Source organism: Topomyia yanbarensis, chromosome 2 (assembly GCF_030247195.1).
Source record: "Topomyia yanbarensis strain Yona2022 chromosome 2, ASM3024719v1, whole genome shotgun sequence".
NCBI lineage: Eukaryota > Metazoa > Arthropoda > Insecta > Diptera > Culicidae > Topomyia > Topomyia yanbarensis.
Window position 1 is genome coordinate 174,172,505 of NC_080671.1, and position 22,678 is coordinate 174,195,182.

At 40.2% G+C, this 22,678-nt stretch overlaps 1 protein-coding gene across 6 annotated transcripts in view; it reads right to left on the reverse strand.

Annotated features, from left to right (window-relative positions):
- Positions 1–7,508: 7,508 nt before the first annotated feature.
- LOC131682164 (protein numb) overlaps positions 7,509–22,678 on the reverse strand; it is a 122,410-nt gene continuing 107,240 nt past the window's right edge. For 3 of the 6 annotated variants that reach the window (XM_058963425.1, XM_058963423.1, XM_058963427.1), the window contains 3 exons: positions 17,086–17,656; positions 16,708–16,956; positions 7,509–13,158 (listed from right to left, as the gene is read on the reverse strand). In XM_058963425.1, coding sequence (XP_058819408.1) covers positions 11,848–13,158; positions 16,708–16,956; positions 17,086–17,163 — 1,638 coding nt within the window. In that variant the 5' untranslated portion in view covers positions 17,164–17,656 and the 3' untranslated portion in view covers positions 7,509–11,847. Of the gene's footprint in view, positions 13,159–16,707; positions 16,957–17,085; positions 17,676–22,678 lie in introns of all 6 variants that reach the window. The other 3 variants (XM_058963424.1, XM_058963426.1, XM_058963428.1) reach the window with 2 other exon arrangements.

The window sequence follows — 22,678 nt, forward strand, 5'->3', positions numbered from 1 at the left end:
ATCATCCTGCTCTTAGTGTTGCATTCAACTTGCCTACTCAAATTTTCTATGAAGAGCCTTCCATGTCGACTTTTCTGGACTTTAGTCGAGCCGATTATACCGCATTGAAAGATATGCTCTTAACCACCAATTGGGATTTTATTAAATCGGCCACCACTATCGATGAAGCTGTGGAATATTTCAGCGCTACATGGTGCTGTTTCCTGCGTTGTTCCGCCTAAGCTGCCTCCGCAAAAATCACCGTGATCGAATCCAGCTCTCTCAAGCGGGCGAGATCTGCTGCTCTTCGAAAGTATTGCAGTTTCCGGACGCCATATTTTACAATTGAACATCACAAGCAAGCGGTATCGTCACTACAACCACATTCTGTACAATCGTAATTTAAAGCGCACCGCACAGTGGTCAAAATGTGCAATTTCATGCCTTTAATTATTTTGCGGCTAAACTATAAGGTTTTGAGTTTTGGTGACTTTAGACAATTTTGAGGAATAATTCAGACGGATTTTCAGAAGTAGACGGTCATGTTCCAAAATGAAGTGTAAAGGTATTTCAGAAATATAACTTTTTACTGGAAGGAGATAGACAGTTTTATTCTTCTGCAAAGTTGATTTTAAGCAAGTTTACTGAAGATAGGGGAACATGGGGAGACTTGACCAAGTTTTCAACCAAACCTGCATAATTCTCTAAAAAAGCCTTCAATCTCTCAAAAGTCATTGTGGTATAATGTGCAAAGTTATTATGCGTGTTCATGATTTTTTGCAGAATCTTTAATTTAATTTTTCAAGTTATAAAAGTTTTTCTGCGATCGTTTCTCTTGGTCAAGCCTGGGGAGACTTGACCAAGAGAATTTTGAAAAATCAAAACTAAAAATATTTACATAAAACATACTGTTTTATTTTTTTCCATGTTGTTAAGATCCTTAAGTAGCAGTAAAAAATATAGAAGGGTTGCATCTCATAACTTTCGATTTTTTAAATGCATTTCTTTTTAACTGTTACGTGTCCAACAAAAAAAAACACCTTTAACAGGCCAACGTTGGTACCCGGGTACCCACAAATTGAAATGCTCATAACTATGGTTTCCTTTATCCGATTTGGACAGTTTTAGATTTTTTGGATTCAGGAACTCGTCCACTTTTTGATTTATAAAATTAACCGAATGAATGGATCTGGTGCTTGGTAATCCGGATTTTCCGGGATAATGTTCCAGTACTAGGGTGTGATTTGTAAATTTTAATAATGTCCTAGCAATATGAGTATCAAAACTTTTCAAATTGACTCGGAAGTCTGTTATTTATAATTATAGGACCCTATGGAAATTTGAAAAATGGAATGGCCACTCACGGCCCCACGGGAACCTGCTCCGGAATGTCCGTTCCGGAGTCAAATCACCAAATGGTTCCAAAGCCATGCGATACAGCCTACTGATGCAATTCCAAGAATTTTGATACCCATATTGCTAGTATTCCATTGAAGTTCACAAATAGCATCCCAGTACTGGAACCTGCTTCCGGAAATCCGGATTCCCGGGAACTGAATGAAGTAACCCGATTCATTTTTACTAAGTCCAAAGCGGATGAGTTTTTGAATCCAAAACACCCAAAAGCATCAAAATCGGTTGGAAATTAACTTAGTTATTGGTATTTCAGTTTTGTGGGTACCCGGGTACCCACGTCGGCCTGTTACCTAGTAAAAAAATTCAGGAGCCCCTCCTAACCCCCCCCCCCCTTACTATATCAACAATATTATTAACCCAAAAGCTTGACTTAGTGAAGTTCGAAGATGTCACAAAGTATCAATTTCCAGCTATGGATAAAACATAGGAATTTCATGAATTGAAACCTAAAAAGGTACCCGGGTACCGCGTCGGATACATAACGGTTAAGGATTAACTGTACTGCTTACATTGCATGTTCACACGTGAAGAAATCAATCATATTATTACTAACTTTGTTGACTAATACTAAAATATATAGACTGATGTTTGAGGTGGGATTTTTTTGTGGCGTGATTAACATTAACAGTAGATACCAAAGCATTATAAATATCAGGAATTTTTTATCTTTCTTCAGTTTATTGCATCTTGGTCAAGTCTCCCCAACATTAGCTATTGCGTTCAATGTCCTACAAAATTTAGTAACAACTATTCCAATTTTCCGATTTTTGTAAAATCATTTCACTGATTCGTAAGGAATAAGATGATATATGAATATTTTAATAGTAATTAGTAGTCGAGTAGATATGTCCATACAAAGTTTGATAAAAAATTACATCATTTAATGCAAATTTATTAATTGCGGAATATTTTCTATAGGGAAACGATTTTTCATTTAAAATTTTTAAAATTAGCTTAAGGGATCGAAACAAGTATAAAAATATTTTTGAAAAAATTTTAAGAACCGAATAGAAGACATCATAGCCAAAAATAGAATCTTGCGCTTGGTCAAGTCTCCCCATGTTCCCCTACATTTCAGGTCTCCTTTGCTTGGAGCAATTTTTGTCCAGTTGGATGGATTTCTCGGAATCTGGGTCGCCGTCCCCGACCCGTGCCAGAACCTCTTTGAAGTTCAACAACCAATTTCGCAGGTGAAAGCCGCCAAGAAAGAGGACGTGCCGAACTTCTAACGCTCCTCTAGGCCAGTGGTTTTCAACCAATGCGTTCCCTCATTATTCATAATGATAATAATTATTAGTATTAGTATTATTTGTTTAAGGAAATTCTTGGAGAGGCGATATGCGAAAAATATAAAAAATAATAAAAAACCATATATTAGACATTTGAATGTAAAATGTGATTCCCTCTTTGGCGAAGTTTTGTCATGCTTATGAGGTAAAAAATCTATGCAGCCGCCATATATACTTTTCACAGACGCTATGACTTACTATACGAAAAAGCACAGCTAAGTCAGTGACCTTCCCTTGACTAAACTGAAACGAAGACCATGGTATAAATAGGGTTGCCACCTCTGGTGAAGCTTTCACCCGGAGATTTTTACTGACCTGAGATAAGTTTTTATAGAATCATGAGTATACGTTGAAACCAGACCTATCTGCTGAGTTTAAATGAGACAAGTATAAACTCTTTCATTGTGTATGTGATTTTCTCATTGCTCAACAGTTAATGGCCGCTGAAGGTGCCGCCAATATTAACGCCAGAACAACTCGTTCCATTTCAGTTAAAATTATTCATCGTCTCACTAGACCCGGAGAAATTGGTGTAAATCCTGGAGGGCTGGAGATAGTCTACTATAAAGTACTAGATTAGGGGTTCCAATTAAAAAGCGTATACCAGTTAATTTTGGTAGACCATATATAATGCTTGACTTGAATAAGATTCCTGTTAATTGTACAATGTCTTTCTGGTATAAAGACATGGTTATATTTTTAATACTTTTTACTATGCCTACATTAACATCCAATGGTCAGAGTTACCATACACATGGTTGTATTAAAAATTGCTAGCTATTTAAAATCACTAGTGGAGTTTACCGTTTATAGTAATTGGAATATAATAAGAATTACTTTTATACAAATCAAAAATTGCTTTTTTTCGATTTCGTTATTTATTTAATAGTTACTTACAACTTTTCTTCGAAAAATGTACTTTTTTTCCTGAATAGGGGGACCATTATAACCTACTTTCGCTCCGAGCTCTTGGTCACCGAAAAAATGTCATGTGGTAGATAATATAGATTCAGATTCAAAACCGTAATACCATGACCTGAAATCAAAATCAGTAAAATACAGCATATTTTAAACAGAAACAGATATTACCGATAAGAATTGTGTACTTCGCTGGTTTCAGATTCCAGATATCAAAAATCGCAGTTCTGAAAGCTTAAGATTTTCATCGGCTTCTAGAGGATGAAAAATTGAATAATAAGAAAATCGGAATTGTGTTTTAAAGTGATACTTTGGTCATAAATTATTATTGTTCTACATAATAAATAATTGCAGATTAGAAATGAAGTCTTCAACTTGTATTTCCCCTCCTAATATTTTTTAATTTTAATTTTAATTAAAATGAAACTGTAAGGGAACCCGGGGCTATTCGGACCTACTTAAGCAAATCGCCCTTTTAGGTGGATAGATGTGAATAAAGTTACCAGTCAAAAGTCTTAATTGTTTGTTTGAAACCTCAGCTACATTTTGGTGCCTTAAAAGGTTCATTTGCACCACTCAATGGCAGCGCTAGGCGACGATTTGCGAACCTCTACGTTTTTCCATCCTTTTACAATGTAAGAGTAATTAGGACCTCCCTACGGGGCAATTCAGGCCGTCATTTTTTTAATTTTTTACAATTGAAATATGTTTACCTATGAATTAGTTATAAGAGACACTCCTTAAGAAGCAAAAAAAAATGCTTTACAAAAATTTAATCTGGCATGCCACTGCTGTCGATTGGTGGCCCATGTAATTTCTTTGCTGTGGGGTGTGCAATGGTGTGCGCAGCCGCAAGCCGCTGAACGGTGGTTGACGAAATAGGGGGTCCGAATAGCCCCGTACGCGCACATCGCACAAAAGTGGTAAGCGTCTCGAAAATATCTCTGTTTTCACCCAAACAAAAATCATTCCATAAAATAGAACCCTCAAGCTGTCCAAAACACTTACCTTTTATTTTTTCACTTTAATTTGTTGCTTTAATCACGGTTTTCCATTATAATGATTTTTGTTTTGTGATTGGCAAAACAACGAAACACGTTATAACTCCTTTCTACAAAAAACAAAGAATCAACTTCAGCTCTCAAAATTAATGTTTCAGAATAGCGGTTCCACGAATATGTACGATAGTCAGAACGTCTTGTTATTTTCTGAGAAATCGAGGGGGTCCGAATTATCCCCACTGTCTTAATAGCCCCGGGTTCCCCTACACATTGAAGAAACAAAATGAAATAACCGCAGAGCAAAATATTTGCACAATATGGCGGACATTTATAATGAACATGCATAGCCAAAGAATATTTCCATGTTTATAGTAGTTCCAAACCTGTTTGGTTATAAATCACTGGTAAACCCCTTAATTATTACAAAGTTTATGGTAAAATTGATAGCGATCCAAAGAACTACTCTAATCAAACTTAAAAGCATATTAACAATAATCACTTTCGAAGTCATTTCAACAATATAATCCTGTTCAAATCAAATATGCAAACCTACCATAAATGTTTATTCAAACCACATTGTAGATTCAAGCAGTTTCTGAAAATTTTGAAATAATTTATCGTAAATTTCACTATTTATTGAACATGTTTTTTTCTACCATGACTCTGTAGTAAGCATTACCGTGTCATTCTGTTCAGTGTAGGCATCACATCAACATCCCCTATCTTATAGTAAGTACCGTTAAATATGGTCGAGGCTGACAATGACGATTAGTTTATTGTACTCAACAGAGATAATGTTAATTTTCCATTCAATGATCACAATCGTTAGTCTAAAATGTACGAAGAAATGGTTCCGTACTATGCAACGCAGCGCAACGCATTGAGAACGATTAACATTATGCAACTTACGAAAACACCTGTCTGGACTACACACTGACTTTAAAGCTCTGATGCCCACATAAAGAACAACAATCTTGTCAATGTTTTAATGATATTTATTATATTATCAATACTATGTACCCCACGATTTCAATATAATTAATATAATTCAATATCTTATACAGTTATCAACAATGCAATAAATTGGTACCAGTATTATAGTATTGTAATCGCATTCTGGGTTCCCGCCGAACCACGGGTACATGCGAGCAACATGAAAAGCGTTCATTTTGTGTTGGGTTCAGGTTCTACTTGCCGCATCACCATTCCAGATTGGTTAAATCTAACGACATTTTATCTGTGCTGCCATTTTCTAAGCTTTATTAGTCGACATACAGTTAGAACAAATTTACTACACCGGCGTTCGAACCGAAGCACGCATGTTTGGTTAGCAAGCATTTCAATTTTCATTAGGGTATAATTTACTGTAAAATATATCTATGTATTTCCACTAATGAAAACAATCACAATTTGATTTTGTCTCGAGAATAAACTGTGGTGACAATAGGGCTTTGTTTGGTGGTAAATTTTATGATTTCTGTCTAATATTGGTACATCGTAACAATCGAGCTCTTACAAAAGGCTAGTGGTATAATGTTTAAAGTTGATATGTTGCATATTTTTTTATATTCGTTTACCGAAACAATAAAAGCCTCGAATGATAATATGCAGCAGACAGCAGAGACGCAAACCAAACTTGAAATAGATGTCTTTAGAGACGAGCGATGAAATATTTCGCCACGGTTATGCAGTGAAATATGTCTTCGTTCAAGCAACTGAAGAAAGAAACCGAATTGATTGGAACGTAAAAGAACAGAATTTGGTTAATTTTTTACTAAACATTTATTTAACTCTAAAGAACACACTTACGTAATATTGGGAATTATGTTACAAGATCAAGATTCTTCTGTACACCTATGGGTGAATGATTTTCTGTGATTTTGAAATATATTGGCTACACATTTAATCTAAAAGGGGCCGTTCGATTCGATTCACCCGTAAAAACAGAATTACTGAACTGAAAAATAAAATTTATATGTATAACAGATTTCGAGAAGCCACGTATATTAACATTTGTCAGAATGTAAGGTTTCTTTTGAAAAGAAATTGGTTTGCAATATATTTACAAATATCTACATACGAAACAAAATAGTCTACGTTGAACGGTGTATAAAAATATGTACATCAATCGAAATTCTAATTTATCCGTATTTAAGTACATTAGTTCGCCTTTCTACTGCATTTCAATAAAAAATAACCATATAGCTGCTAACATTTTAAGTTATCCGTTCTCCACGCGAAATCCACTTTAATCGAATGCTCATCTTAGTCTAAATATGTTTCCGTTTGTATGTAATCCACTATTGTTGTATGTATTCATCCATGTTTGAATGTGTTCCTCATTGATCACAATTTTCATACCTTTTCATATTTCGTAATTGCTGGAGATAATTGTGCTAAAATTCTACTCTTGCTCTAAGTTAGTTCATTGTAGCTCAATACAGCTTGTAAAGTATCGGCTGTTTTGATATATGTATATTTAATTGTTTGCCTTGCATTCATATGGACTGTCTTTTAAACTTAGCAGTCGTGTTAAGGTAGCATTTTACAGTGTTCGTAAGCCCTTCAGCGGGGTGTCCATAGGGTTTTCTGGCTGTGTTGGCTCACGTTTAAAATTTATTCTTCTTTAGTAGGTGGAATACAAAGTTTTCTGGAGTGAATTTATTCGTAAATAATTTTCTTTTTTTAATGGGTTTTTCTAATACCTAGTCAGCATGTTTTACTTGGAATATGTACGATTATATTCTATGGTAAATAGTAGTGTGTGCTGAGGGAGAATTAACTGTTTGATTTAAGGTTTACAGATACACAGATAAAGCTGTCTAAGCCGTTTTGTCTTAATTTAGTGGTACGTAGGGGTTGTTTGCTATGCCTTTTGCTATCTTTAGAAGATTCCCTCTAAAAATTTTCTATTGTGCATCGAACTAAACTTTGTCACTGTTGTTGTTGATGTGAAAGAATTTGTATAACTGGTAGCACGTATCTACCATCGCAGACTATATTCAAGATTAGGATTAAAGCAAACGCAGCGAATAGTATTGCATAAGAAAAAATAGCCATGTACGATCGGAGCGGGTTGATGCAAACCAAACACATCGACATAGAGATGCTTCGAAAATTATCGAATTAATTTTTATCAACTGTTGAAAGCGTTGTTTTTGCAAAAATAATGTGCACCACTTGTCGGTTTATATAGGTGTAGAATTTCGTTTCCCTGGCTAACCGCAAAGATTCCAAAGGCACCAGCCACTCTCACTGTGGAGGATAAGCCGAAAGAGCTTTGCTTCCCGTCAGGACTGTTGGGGTGCGACCCTATTCTTCGCACGCTCGCGCCTTTCACCCGACAGTTGTCAACCGACAACTACCAATCGACAATTATCAAGCGGCAGTTGTCATCGAAGCGGATGTAATCGTCACAATCGGCATCATTAACAGGTTCCAGCACGGATCAGCCATTCAAGGAAACATATGCTATTGGCCCGAATGGCAGAACACATGACGAACATACAAGGCAACGTCCAGAGCACAAGTCGGAACGAGCTGGTTCTTTAGCGAGCAATATTAACGAATTCGCTTACGATCCGGAGACAGGATGTTCTTTCGACACCTGGTTCTCCAGATATGCAGACCTTTTCGAAAAAGACGCAACTCAGCTGGACGACGACAGCTGCTCCGAAAACTCAACCCTGTTACACATGAAAGATACACTTCATTCATTATTTGAACAATTTTCGGCAGTCCGGTTTCCACTTTTCATCGCCGGTACCAGTGCCTACAGACGGCGAAAGAAGAGAACGTACTCCTGCGAAGTGAACCGAGTTTGTGCCGATTTCAAGCTACAAGAGCTGAAGGAGGACAGTTCAAATGTTTAATCTTTGTGTACGGCCTGAGATCATCTAAAGACGCGTACATACGAATGCACCTGCTTTCCAAAATCAATGAGACGCAGGACATCACACTGGAAAAGGTGATGGAGGAGTGCAAAAGTTTAATAAACTTGAAGCGAGACACTGTGCTAATGCAGCAAAACAAAAACCACGCAGCCAAAATTGTAACCGTCAGCAATTTGAAGCGCGGCCAGCGTTATTTGGAGACAGCGATTAACGGAGTACCAGTTGAACTGCAGCTGGACTCCGGCTCAGACATAACCATCATATCCAGACGAAACTGGATCATTGTCGGAGCCCCAAAGACATCTCCACGAGATTATCAAGTACAGACAGCTTCAAGAGATAGATTGGGCATAGAAGCCATGTTCCGAGCAACGTACACTATCGGAGGAACTCAACAGAAAGGTAACTGTTATATTTGTTAAGCTGACCTTTCCCTGAATGTTTTAGGCTCCGATCTGATTAATGAGTTTGGGTTCTGGGACGTACCATTTTCGTCCTTCTACAAGCTTCTACATGCTGGTCGGTAACCAACAACCTGATCAGCAGATAGTGCGACTCACTCTCAAACCGGACGCTCAGCCTGTATTCAAACCGAAGCGTAGCGTCATACAACATGGAAGCCGTTGTCGAAGATGAACTGAAGCGACTTGAAGATTGGGCATCATCACTCCAGCTACCTATGCGGATTGGGCAGCAGCCACCGTTCGTATTTGCGCAGATTTTTCTACTGGATTGAATAGTGCGCTCGAATCAAACAATTACCCACTTCCACTCCCGGAAGACATTTTCAATCCGATGTCGACGAAAAAAGTAGGAAGCTTATCACGATCAACACCCTCAAGGGTCTTTATCGTTTCAACCGGCTTTCCCCTGCGGTCAAGAGCACTCCCGGCGCTTTCCATCAAATCATGGATGCCATGCTGAGTGGACTACCATGTACATCTACGTACCTCGACCACATCCTGGGCGGTGGTCGCATCCCCGAGGAGCACAAGCAGAATCTGTACCGTGTTTTGCAGAGACTAAAAGAGTACGGATTCACGGTAAAGTTCGAGAAGTGTCGTTTCTTTATGCGATGATGAAGTATCTGGGCCAGCTTCTTGATACGGACGGTATCCGCCCTGACCCAGACAAGGTTGAGGTTATCGTTAACATGCCTCCACCTCATGATGTTCCGACGCTTCGATCGTACATGGGTGCGATCATGGGAAATACATCCGCAAAATGCGCACACTTCGCCAACCGCTGAATGAATTGCACAAGGAAAGTAACAGTTTTCAGTGGTCTGATGCTTGCCAGGGTTTGCCTTGAGATGTTACTGTGTGCAGATGCTTCAAACTTGGGAATTGGCGCCCGCATCATACACCGGTTTCCAGACGAATCAGAGAAAGCCATCTATCATGTATCCCGAAACTCCAGCCGAGTCCCGCTACAACCAGATCGAGAAAGAAGCCCTGGGTCTGGTGTATGCAATCACAAAATTCCACAGAATGATCTACGTTCTTCAGACCGATCACAAGCTGTTGTTAGCGATTTTCGGTTCAAAGCGTGGTGTATCGTAAACCACCTCCAACACTGGGCCCAAACCATGCTTCTGTACGACTTTCGTATCGAGTTCATGTCCACTGACCTTTTCGGATATGCAGATATTCTCTCACGTTTAATTAACTCGCATGTTAAACCCGATGAAGAACACACCATTGCATCGATTGAGATGGAAACAGTTATCTGCAGCATTGTCTGCCAGTCCATCGAGCGTCTCCCTGTGTCGTTTAAGACGATATCCGTCGAGACCAGCAAGGACTGGACGTTGCAGAACGTCGTGGAGCTCGTACATAAATGATGGCCAAGTGACGCAAAAACTCTCTCCGGAACACCAGAGGTCCAGCAGCTATTTGCGCGTACTTGGCGCAAAATGTTTTGATGTGCGGTGAACGGATTGTCATCCCGAAGAAACTACAACAAAAAGTCCTCAAGCAACTACACAGAGGGCACCCTGGTACCGATCGTATGAGATCATTAGCACGCAATTATGTTTACTGGTCAAACATCGATGATCAAATCACAGCCCTTGTGCGTGCTTGTCAAGAATGTGCCTCAGTTGCGAAGGCCGACCCAAAGACGAAGCTTGAATCATGGTCTACACCTGAGAAACCTTGGCAGCGAGTACACGCGGACTTCGCTGGTCCTATTGACGACACATACTTCCTACTAGTTGTGGACTCGTTCTCCAAGTGGCCGGAAATCATTCCGACCAAACGCATTTCCACAGCAGCTACTGTTTCGAGTCTTCGCAAAATGTTCAGAAAATTTGGGATGCCGGAAGTTTTGGTGACGGACAATGGCCCGCAGCTCACCAGCGACCACCTTTGAAAAGTTTTGCAAGGCAAATGGGATCATGCATCTCAAAACGGTACCATTTCACACACAAAGCAATGGGCATGTGGGACGTTTTGTTGATACCTTCAAAAGGACTGTCAAGAAAATTCAAGCTGGAGGGGAAGACCTGGACGAGGCACTCGACATCTTTCTAAGCTGCTACAGATCAACACCCTGTCGGAGTGCACCAAATGGAAAATCACCTGCTGAAGTCCTACTTGGCCGTCCTATGCGAACGTCCCTAGAACTACTTCGTCCACCCAGCAAGTTCATAAACGACAACAAACAGAACCGATAGACGTCATAGATCCACAGCCGAGATAGATCTACCGATCAGTATAAGTTAAATGTTGGTTCGAGCCATAGCATCTTTTTGATGAACTTGAATTAATAGATGGAATGCACAAAATTATCATTCCCATAGTAAAACCCCAGATATCGGAAAATATGCTCATATAAGGCATAAGGCATCTTTACCTTGATAATCAATTTTTACCATTGATTTTGCTTCAAACGTCGTTAAAGGATAGAAAATATCATGTTTTGTCACTTTTGCTCAATAATATGTATAAAACAGATTTTTCAAGTTTCAGTCAGGGAATCAAACGCACTAAAAATTCGCTGACTTCCAAAGATAGAATTGACTAATGTGGCACTGAAAAACTTCATAATTTGACGACGCGAATATATTCAGCCAGCTAACAATCAGTGACAGTCTAGTTCCTCTACAAAAATCAGAACATTCATCTCCAAAGTAAATGCTATCAGTATGTTGGAATTAGCTTTGAGTAAGTACTACGCGATCTCTAATCCCGGCTTTTAACTTCCGTCTTATCTATTATCGCCTAGCGATCGTCCAGATTCTCCGATACACATCGTCGCTCGCCCCCTACCGAACAGCACACACACACCCACATACGCATCCAAGCACCGGTTCACGCGTCCCGCAGCACCTTACTCGTGAAACAAGTTTCAAAGATGCACCTGGAAGCTCTGGGCGGGTGGTTTCGGCGGCGAGATGAACGGATTAGTACTATGCAGCTCCGGCTGGGCCACTTCGGCAACCCACTCGGCATCGAACGGATCGGCAGCGCTGAGCGATTTGGCCCTAGTGTGCAGCGACGGAGCTCGCCTCGGCGACGGGGAAACATTCTTCACTATCTGGCCCAACCACTGTTCTGGGTTCGGCAGTGGCGAAACGGTTTCCACGGGGACAACTTTTGGTGCGGCAGCTTCCACTGTGGTCGCCGATGAAAAAGAAGGTGCTATACTGTTGGCGATGATCGGGTTGGTCACGGCTAAAGCAGAACTGTGCGTGAGATCCAGCGTTTGTTGTTTCATGGGTGAGATGGACCGAGGTGGAATCACTGGTTGCTGAAGAGCTACTGAGCTGGGTGCAAAAATGGACGTTATAGGGATCGTACTGGCGGTTGAAAGATCAGATGGGCTAGTAGTAGTTGACATTCTAATATAGTTTCCAACGGTAGTTGTGCTAGTAACGGAAGTTGCTGTAAGATTTTTCGCTTCCGTGTCTAAGTAGAAATCATCCGCGTCGTTTTTAGTAAGCAGTGAAAGCCCTTGACTTAGCTCCTGACATAGCTGACTGACGGTATCCGTTGGCTGAGGAGAAATTTCAGGGATCGGAGAGACAGTTGTTCGATGTGGTGTAGTCGGTTCCAGGAAGGCTCGTTGTCTTTCTGCGTTGGACGGAAGATCGTTAATTCTCAGCGACATTTGCCGCTTGAACGGGGATGCCTGTCCAATCTGTGTGAATCCCCGAAAGCTTCCCTGCCGTTCCAACATCGAAGGCGTAGCGTGCGGTCGCTCAATTGCAAACGGATTTACCGGTTTTGATGAATTGTTATTTTGCGTGGGAGCAACCACTGCGGTATCCGCACTGTTCAACCGTTCCGTCATCGTCTGCTGCCGGAACGATCCGGTTCTAGTAAATGTTGAATTTTTCAGATCAAAAGTCATCGTAACACCGCACTCCTTATCACGTCTTTGCTTTCGCTCCAGGCAAACCGCAAACGCACAACCAACGGCGTGTGATAACCGCTCGCCGGAATCTTTTGCCGCTAGGAATCCATGACACATCCACCGTCTGGTAGTGCCATCTCGGCAAATGTAGCTGAAGCCACGTTCGTGATTTCGATCCGGGGCACAGAAGCTAACCTTCTCTATCGTTTGATCTACGATAAGTCCCTTGGTGTCGTCCTCCACAACCCGTAAGCCATCGCCACTGATGTGCAGCTGAGCCCGTATTGCACGGCGCCGGGAGTTCTGAAACAATAGAAAAGAGTTTTAGTACAAATACAGTAGATAGTTTGATTGAATTGGATGAGTATAGTTATGCACAAAATCATAATTCTGATGATTGAATAGATGTATATGCCAAGCAGCACGGCTTAGACCCCTTAACTAATCAATTATGTTCTATTTAAGGTATGCCCGATTCTATGTATATGGCTGGATTCGAAGTCAAACTTGAACTTTGAATTCAGCTTGGACTTGGGCTTAAATTTAAGCTTTCAATTAAACATTAATTTGGACTGGGATTTAGAATTAAACTTGGGATTATACTAGGATTTGAACTTGTACTGGTACATGCCTTTGGACTAGCAATTTGGTATAGACTTGGTAGATTTAGTAAACTTGGAGATAATGACCTTAGATTTGGTAGTCGTAGACTTGGGGACCTTACGCTTGGAGGCTGTGGACTTGTACTTGGAGTTTGGTTTGGAGACTCGAGCTTGAAATTTGACTTCGACTTCAATTTGGTATTGAGCTTCTGGAGCTTAGGCTTGGAATGCTTGAACATCACGCGCTTCGGCTTACAGGAATTGGACTTGTGGGCTAGTATTTCGACATAGATATGAAATCGGATTTGGATTAGAACTTAAAATCACTGGACATGAATTTTGGGAACCGAACTGAGAATTAGTGAAATTGGACTTTATTTTGGTGAACTTAAATTTGGTGGGCTTGGACTAGGTCTCCGTAGACACCGCACTGTTTCGTCACGTCGAACCTTGTCAAACGCGGATAATACGTTTCGGATGACGGGTCTAACATTCTGACGAGGTTCGCCTGCACTAACGGTTTCCGTCACATCTCATACTACCTATTCTACTGTAGTCTATGAGTTATCTGTTAGTTTCTGACTACAACGCTCGCGCAATAAGAGGTTTTTTGTTGTGTTCCGCCATTTTAAAAGGCACAACACGCGCAATGGATTGTATTACCTGTAGCTTGAACTGCAGTCTCGGCCGTTCGACGCTATAAAAGAAGTCACATGGGCACAAGTAGCGAAACGTATCATCCGCTTATAGACAGGCGCAAGTGTCGGGAGGGTAGCTTCACCTCCTCGGCTAACTAGTTTTACTCCATATAGCCTAGATGTTACAATGACAGAGCCAACTTGCAGCGTTGCCCGTTAACCACGCAAAAGCCAAGCACCAAACATTCTCATAACTCGTAAAGGGCAAACACGAAATTATTGCGACACATTCAACAGGGCATAACTTTTTTACCATTGGGTAAAAATCAACCAAATTTTGCATACTTTCTCATTGATGTGTATTGTTTACATGCTGTCAAACTCGAAGTCGTGTTTTTCGATTCAACGAAAATGGAGGTGAACCAACGCGAGTCGAGAGAACAAATTCTTTTCAAACACCTGGAATTTCCTGACCAGTCGCACCGGCAGTTGGGAAAAATGTTGAACATTCACCATTCAACCGTCTCCAGAGTGTTGAAGCGGTTCCAGGAGCGGTTGACGTTGGACCACGGTAAAGGAGCTGGAAGAAAACCGGGACCGGAGAACAAAAAGACGGAGGGAAAGGTGAAGCGGATGATTAAAGCAAATCCCAACGTCTCAAGCCGTGATTTGGCTAAAAAGATCGGTATGTCGCAGAGCTACGTCCAGAATGCAAAGAAGAGAGCTGGACTACATACATACAAGGTACAGAACTTCCCAAACCGCGATGAGCGGCAACAATCGACGGCTAAAACTCGGGCACGGAAGCTCTACGAGAAGATGCTGACAAAATATGGCTGCTGTGTGATGGACGACGAAACGTATATAAAAGCCGATTTTAAGCAAATTCCGGGGTTTTCACCGGCAAGAGGAAGTTGTCGTTCTTGCAGCACCACGACGAAGCTCCGCTATTTTGGCCAGATTTGGCATAATGCCTTTATTCTAAAAGTGTCCTGGAGTGGTATGAGGCCAATTCTGTCCATTTTGTTCCAAAGGACATGAATCCGCCAAACTGTCCGGAGCTGCGCCCGATGGAGCAGTACTGGGCAATGATGAAGCGGGAACTTCGGAAGTGCAAGAAGACAGTCAAAGACGAGAAGGACATGTTAAGAAAATGGAAAAAAACTGGAAACTGGTACCGGATGACACTGTAAAGACTTTGATGGAGGGCATCAAGCGAAAATGCGTTCAATTTTACACTCAAGGCTCCATCGATTAACTTTTCTTTTGATTTTTGAAGTAAATATATGTATAAAACTACCCTAAAATTTTGGCTTGATTTTAAACATTATAAGAAAATTGGCATGACATTTTCGGTGTCGCAATAATTTCGTGTTCGCCCTTTTCGCTTTCGATGCACGTGTTTCCATGGTCATAATACAGTGAACTTCAAAGATATGTTTGCGGTCCAGTGTAAACCGAGAATTTTCAGCCGGTTTTTGCACGGTTCAATGAGCCGATCAAAGGTGATGGGGGACGATCACATCGTTTTTGTTGGACTGCAATAAAATAAAAAGTGTTTTTCGATAGTAACGATCTTTCCAGTTTACACAAATACGTATCCGTACTACAGCCGGATCCGTAACTTGGTGACCAGACGCCGGTTGATGTTCTGTTCAAACAACTACAGTTAGAGATATCGCTCGAACGGCTGGTCCGGTCCTATTACAGTTCGCATTGGGGATGGAAACGACATCAGCAGGTCGTTAATAACTAGAAGATTCGATGCTACTGGAGCGACCCGGGTGTAGATCCTTTGTAGGCCATTTATGTAAATCTGTTACAAGATAGCGGGGCAATCCAGATGACCTCGCAAAGTATCTCCAGCGAACAAAGCCCTTGCTGTATTCCTTCGAACAAGCAGGGGTTACAATCGAATCAGCTGAAAATGGATTTCGTAACTCGGCAGACGGACAGGATCTCTCCACGGTCATCTAAGAATCGCAAAACGTAATAAGCGTCGTTGAACAGAATCAATTCTCTAAACACCGTTATTATAGGTTGGGCTCCAAATTCTAGGGATGACCGCAACAAAGTGCAGTACAACGATTTGAGACCCGGTTATTCCCGTTGGCAATAGGATTAATTTGTAGTAACTTGGCTGAGCTGTAGCTGTCAAGAAGCCTCACCGACCCTGATTAAAGAACGGAGTGTCTTGTCCAGATAAAATCTTTCGTCTAATATTAACAAATAATATCCATTAAAAAATATGAAATTTTTCTGAGGTACTGATACTTTGAGCAGAATACACGAAACCCATTGATCGTAATTTATGTTTAAACAGGAACCAGTGAAAAATATGTCGCTGGCTAATATCAATTACTGATTATGCAAAATAGGATCTCTGCTGTGATTAGATTTAGTTTGATTGTAAAATGTCGATTCGAAAACATTCGCTCAATATCTCATTTTCAATCCTGCGCTAGCAATTTCCATGTCTTAATTGCGGTTCGAATAACACAACGGCAATTCGGCTCTCACCAATTTACAAATAGGTATTGCGATAGCATTTTTTGTTGTATCAGAAAGTGGCTTCCGACTAAACGCGTTTGCAATATTTACAAATCACTCACCCTTAAAACTTTCAGCGCTTCCTCACACACTTGCATCCCGCGTGACTCGAACACCTCCACGCAGCCCAGGTACTTAACCGAAAAAGTACAGGTGGCAGACCGCACTGCTTGCTCATCCGACTGCCACTGATGTGGCTTTGCCGCCTCCGGAACCCGGTCCTTACGCCGACGGAACGAATCACGGAACGATTTCCGCAAACGGTCCATCTTCTTCGGCGAGCGTTTGCTGCTCCGAAAGGATGCTGCCTTCTGTTGGTTGTGGTGGATCAGATAAAAAAAAATGTAATAAAAAGTGACATTAGATAAAAATGAACACAGAGTAATCTTACAGGTGGTAAATCAAGTTTAACGCGGTCGTAGAAAAAGACGAGTACCAACCGTATTCTTAACATCACCGTACGTCCCACGGGTGAATCCCCGTTCCAGCGGTTCGTGTGACGACGTTGAATTTCCCATCGTTCGTAGAGCTCTCTAGCAACGACTCAATTCGAGGCCCCAACCTCTATCAGGTCGCTCGAGACAATGAATACAGGGATACGACTCCTCGATGGAGACACGAATTTAATAAATTCTAAGGTTGATTAATTATCACATTCATGAGATTTCGTTTCGTTTCTAGAGGAGTGCAGCTGGGCGACTGCAGATCGGCTGACTACGATGGCACACTGAGCTGAGAAGACGACGCAACCGCCGCCGCCGAACTCATGAATGTATGTATCACTATATCGAGCGCCGTCGTCTGTCTCGTTGACCTTCTCCCCTTCCACTCGGACGGTTGATCCCTTACAGTAAGTCCACGGGACGGGACGCAACGCTGCCTGCTCAGAAGAACGGATACTTTGGACTTCTGTGGACCTGGCCACGGGAGAGGAATGATGATGCCGGCTCAGACTAGCGCGTTTTGATGCCGTTACTTTTATTGTTATTGTTGCTGCTGCGCGAACGAAAACTGTAATGACGAACGAAAACTGTAATGACGAACGATGTCCATTAGAAATATAATTTTCCGTGGCACGCATTACGCTCCGGTTCGCCTGTCAGTGGTGGGCAAAACCGAGCGCGTGCTTGAGCTAGATGGTGACTGGGCTGGAAAGACTGATGTCAGCGAAAGCGTGTGCTAGAACTGCGGTACCGGATAATTGACCTCACTAGAACCACATCGGGAAATGGTTCTGTGCTTGCGAATTTCAGGTTTGCATAATTGGAGAACATTTCTTATTCCAATTAAAAACGAAATGTACACGGAGAGAACTATTTGGGCAGCGATAGCATATTTTCCATGCTACCTCTCGTTTCGTCAGTTGTATTTACGTTCATGAATTTTACATATTCGGTACAATGAGTGGATGTCATTGAATGCATACTCTAATTACATACCAGAAAATGCATAAAAATTATTGTAGACATAAAAAGATGAAGAGCAAAACGCATACAAACACTATCTTAGTTTCTCGTGTAGTGCATTCAGGCACGTAATATACAGAAAAGTTGTTCGAAGAGGTAACCAACATTGCATCACTGCTCAGTTTCTGATTCAAAGTACATTCAGTTAGTAAAAATAAAAAATTTTATGAGCGATCTAATTTAAAAAAGAGCGCAACTCAATAAACCGGAATTAAAAATATAATTACCTCCTTCCAATTTAATTTTACATGAACGATATGTTAAGCATACACCTTTCGGTATGTAAATTAACCCTAAACAATGTTCTGGCGGTCAGGTCAGTCTTCTGATTCGAAGTCTTAACAGAAATCCTTGACTTACAAAAGTGGTGTTAGTGGACAGTTGGAGTAAGTTGGCGCAGTTCCTTTTTCTCCGTTTCTAATAGACATATGACGCTGGCTCTCAATGTGTACCTCAAGTAATGTGAAATACATACATAAGTTTACGTTGCTTATCATATTGTTTTGTAGAAGTTCTGTGCGATATTGTGTTTTCGAGCATAATAAGTGAATTTTCTTAATTTTAACCCTTTCATGCCCAACTTTTTTCTTGTGCATACAGGTGTTCAAAACTATGTTGCCTTGAAAATGGTGGGGTTAAGAAACACGAAAAATCTTTTTCCATAGAAATAGGTGCTTCCATCGCAGTGCTAGAAGCTACGCAAGTTTTACCTTCCAATGCTTAATACAATTTTCCGAGAATTTTTACAATAGTCCAATTACGTGTAAAATGTAGTCGAAAACAGTCTAAATTGATAGGTTTTATCAGTTTTCAATAATATTGCAAAATAACGAAAATATATCAAAATTTCATTTTACGTCGTCAACCTAAACAGTCCCTGGCAGCACTGCTCCATCGGTATCCAATCAGACTAAATGTAATAACTTCAGTTTTAGAGCTAATACTTGTAACTTTTAGTACTCAAATGAAAGATAATAGTCACATTTATTAGACTTACTTGTTCATGGGAGCAGTTCTTGCCTAAACCAAAAGTTATAGCTGCTTAAAAACATTGTTGTCCACAAACAACATGGGCATGAATGGGTTAAGCATTTGATGAAACAACGAAGTCGAAACAGAAATTCGTCTACTTAGTAATGTTACGTATTATGCACATATTGCACAAAAAGGTTTCATATAACTATCTCCTATGGAATAAATCTAGCATAATACCACGGGTGGTTTGTAAACCGAAACCAGGTTCCTTTTTCGAATTGTTTCTATTCAGCAATTAGAGCGTTTGTTTAGAAATTTTCGATCTGGTAAGCGATTTATAAAAATGGGTAAAGTAGCGGTTCTTATGTCATATGATACTATTGTTTCATAAGCCACTCGTCAAACGTTCAAATCCCAGCCAGGAAGTATTCTTAGTAATCAGTAGGATCGTAGCACTAGATGTCAATTTCCGTAACGGAATGTTAGCATCAAAGCTTCATATTTTTTAATATCCAAACAATTGACTTTGAAAAGTACAAGAGTCCCTTCAACAGCGACTCTCACTGTTTATATGAACGCATAACAGTTCAATTTCGAATTGGCCTGATCACAACGCTCGAAACGTGCTGGAGTGATACGAAGCCAATAGCGTGCATTTTAGGGCCGAAAGATATGAACCCACCAAAATTGATATTACGGTGAGCGACAGTCTGTATTGAACCCGTAACGGGCCAACAGCGACGCGTAGTGTGAAAACAATGGAACCAAAACGCGACACTTTTTTTAAAGGCTGGATGACGTTTAGCAGAAAAAGTGTAAACTATGTAAAAATGCCTGAAAAATTGTTTGCAAGTATTTACAACGACCGCACCGTACGCTATCATGCCCGTTTTGCCCCAATTTCATATTTCGTTTGAGTTTATGTTCACGATTAAATAAATAATTCGGAAGAAAGTTGAATACGGTTGACCAAAATTAGCATTTCATATGTAAAAAATTCAGAGAATCGGTTGAAGATAATTAGAATAAACTCACGAAACGTATAGACTCATTTCACCCCAATTCTTCGCACAACTAACGTTTGATATTAATCCTGACTTTATATTTCGGTAAATGGCTATACTGCCCATGATCGCATGTTTGTCCCGTTTTCTATGAGATATCCTATTTTTATGGGACTTCTTTGCAATTATGGGCTGTATATGCGGTAGTTTAAAAGTAATTCTTATGTATAAAAGTCCAGGTTATCGTTTGAATATAGTTAGACTGACCGCTCGAAACGTGTGTACCACTTTTACCTCATTTCCTCCCATAGATCAAGTATAAAGTTAAACCTGGCTTTCAGGCATTGTAATTCTCTCTCACTCACGCGAGAAGAGGCTTATCCGATGTCCAACTTTTTCGAGATAAGATGAGTCGCAAAATTCTCTGTCTCCACAAATAGCGTGAGAATAATTTTGCGGATAAAATTTATTTGATTTTTTCCTTCTCGCCGGGGAATGTGATATTTTAATTTCGTGGAAAGCAATGAAAGCGTCAAAATATACACTTAATTGAAAAGAAAAGTGGCAAAGGAGTACGACAGACTTCTTTTTTCGTGTTTTGGAATAGCGACAGCAAGGCAGCGAGCGCAAAAAGGATACCGTGATAAACTCATTCGCTCATTCTCCGGCGGTTTTATTTATCCGGAGAAATAACACGTTGTATCCGAAGAAGTTGTGTGAGCGCCAATAACTTTTCGTGTGAAAATGTGATTTTTTTTTCGCAGTAGCAAATTATCCGGAATTCTGTGGAATCGATTGAAGATAGTTACAATGACCACACGAAACGTATGTACAGGTTCTACCCCAGCTCTTCTCAAGTGTGAAGTTGAACCTGGCTGAAAGAATCTGAATGTGGCTGATGAGAAGTTGTAATTCTTACGCAGAAACGTAGTAGTAATTCCGGGGAATCGATTGAATATAGTTGGAACGCTCGTACGAAACGCGTATATCCGTTTAACCCTAATTCTTCCCATTACTCAAGTGAGAGGGTAAAGCTGGCTGTGCTTTTCGGAAAGAAGTTCAATGCGGTTGACGAAAAAAGCAATTCTTTTGTGAAAAATTCCATCGAATCGATTGGAGATAGTAAGAATGACCATACGAAACGTTTGCATCCGTTTTAGCCCTATTCTTCACATTATACAAGTTTGGAGTTATACCTTACTCCACATTCTAGAAAGAAGCTGAAAGCGGCTGATGAAAAGTAGTAATTGATATGTAAAAATTCAGGGGAATCTTTTGAATATAGTTAAAATAACCGCACGAAACGTGTGTACCCGTTTACCCCAATTTTTCGCATAACTCAAGTGGGAAGTTAAACCTGATTGTGCTTTTTGAAAAAAGGCTCAATGCGAAGGTAGTTAGAATCACTGCATGGAACGTGCATAACCGCTTTATCCCAATTCTCCACATAATGTATGCTTGAAATTATACCTTACTCATCACTTGAAAAAGAAGATGAATGCGGCTTACCAAAGGAGTTCTTCTTATGGAAAACAGTTCAGGGAATCGATTGAATATACTTGGAATGACCGCACGAAACCCCAATTCTTTCCCTTATATAAGTGTTAAATTATACTTACCCACATTTTATATAGAGGCTGATAAATAGTAATTTTCGTGTTAAACAGTTCAATTGAACGTAGGTAGAACATCCACACGACACATGTGTACCCATTTTATCCCAATTCACCCCATAACTCAAATGGGAAGTTAAACCTGGTCGTGCTTCTCGGATAGAGGCTGAATGCAGCCGACGAAAAGTAGTAATTCTACAAAACATTCGCTTTCAGCCTTCTTCCGTAATGTAGACAGATTTAACTGAAAGCACGAGATATGAGAAAAAGTGCAGTAAAACGGATTCACACGTTTCTTACGGTCATTCCAATTATCTGTAATCGATTTCTCGGATTTTCATAAATAAGAAATATTACTTTTGATATGCCGCACTCAGTCCTTTGTGTAAATGTGAAGCAAGAATTAACTTCTAACTTGAGTTTTGGGAACTGGGGCAAAACGGGTACACATGTTTCGTGCGGTCGTTTAATGTAACCGATTCCATTTTTCATATAAAAAATAATAAAGGGCCAGATCTAACCTCACACTTTAGTTATTAAAAGAATAGTGAAGAATTTTTGCGTAAGAACCCGATCAGAATGAAATAACAAGATTATAACAGAACACAATTTTTGTAACATATTGTATTATAAATTAGGTCTCGTTAGTAGTTAAAATAACAGAAATTTATAACAAGTAACAAAGCGAGATATAGTTTTGAAATATTTGTGTTATGTGTTTCTGATCGGGAAACACTACTTTTGATCAGCGGCATTCGGCCTGCTTCTGAAATATTGAGTCCAGTTTAACTAAAAACCCAACATTAGGGGAAAATTGGGGTAAAAGGGATTGAAACGTTTTATGCTGATACCCCTACTAACTTCTAGAGAATCTTTTGACTTTGCTGCATAAGAAACACTAACTATGGTAGTCCGCATTAAATTTTCTTCCAAGTTATTTAACCAGTAAAAAAATAAACACTAACAAAAAGGGGA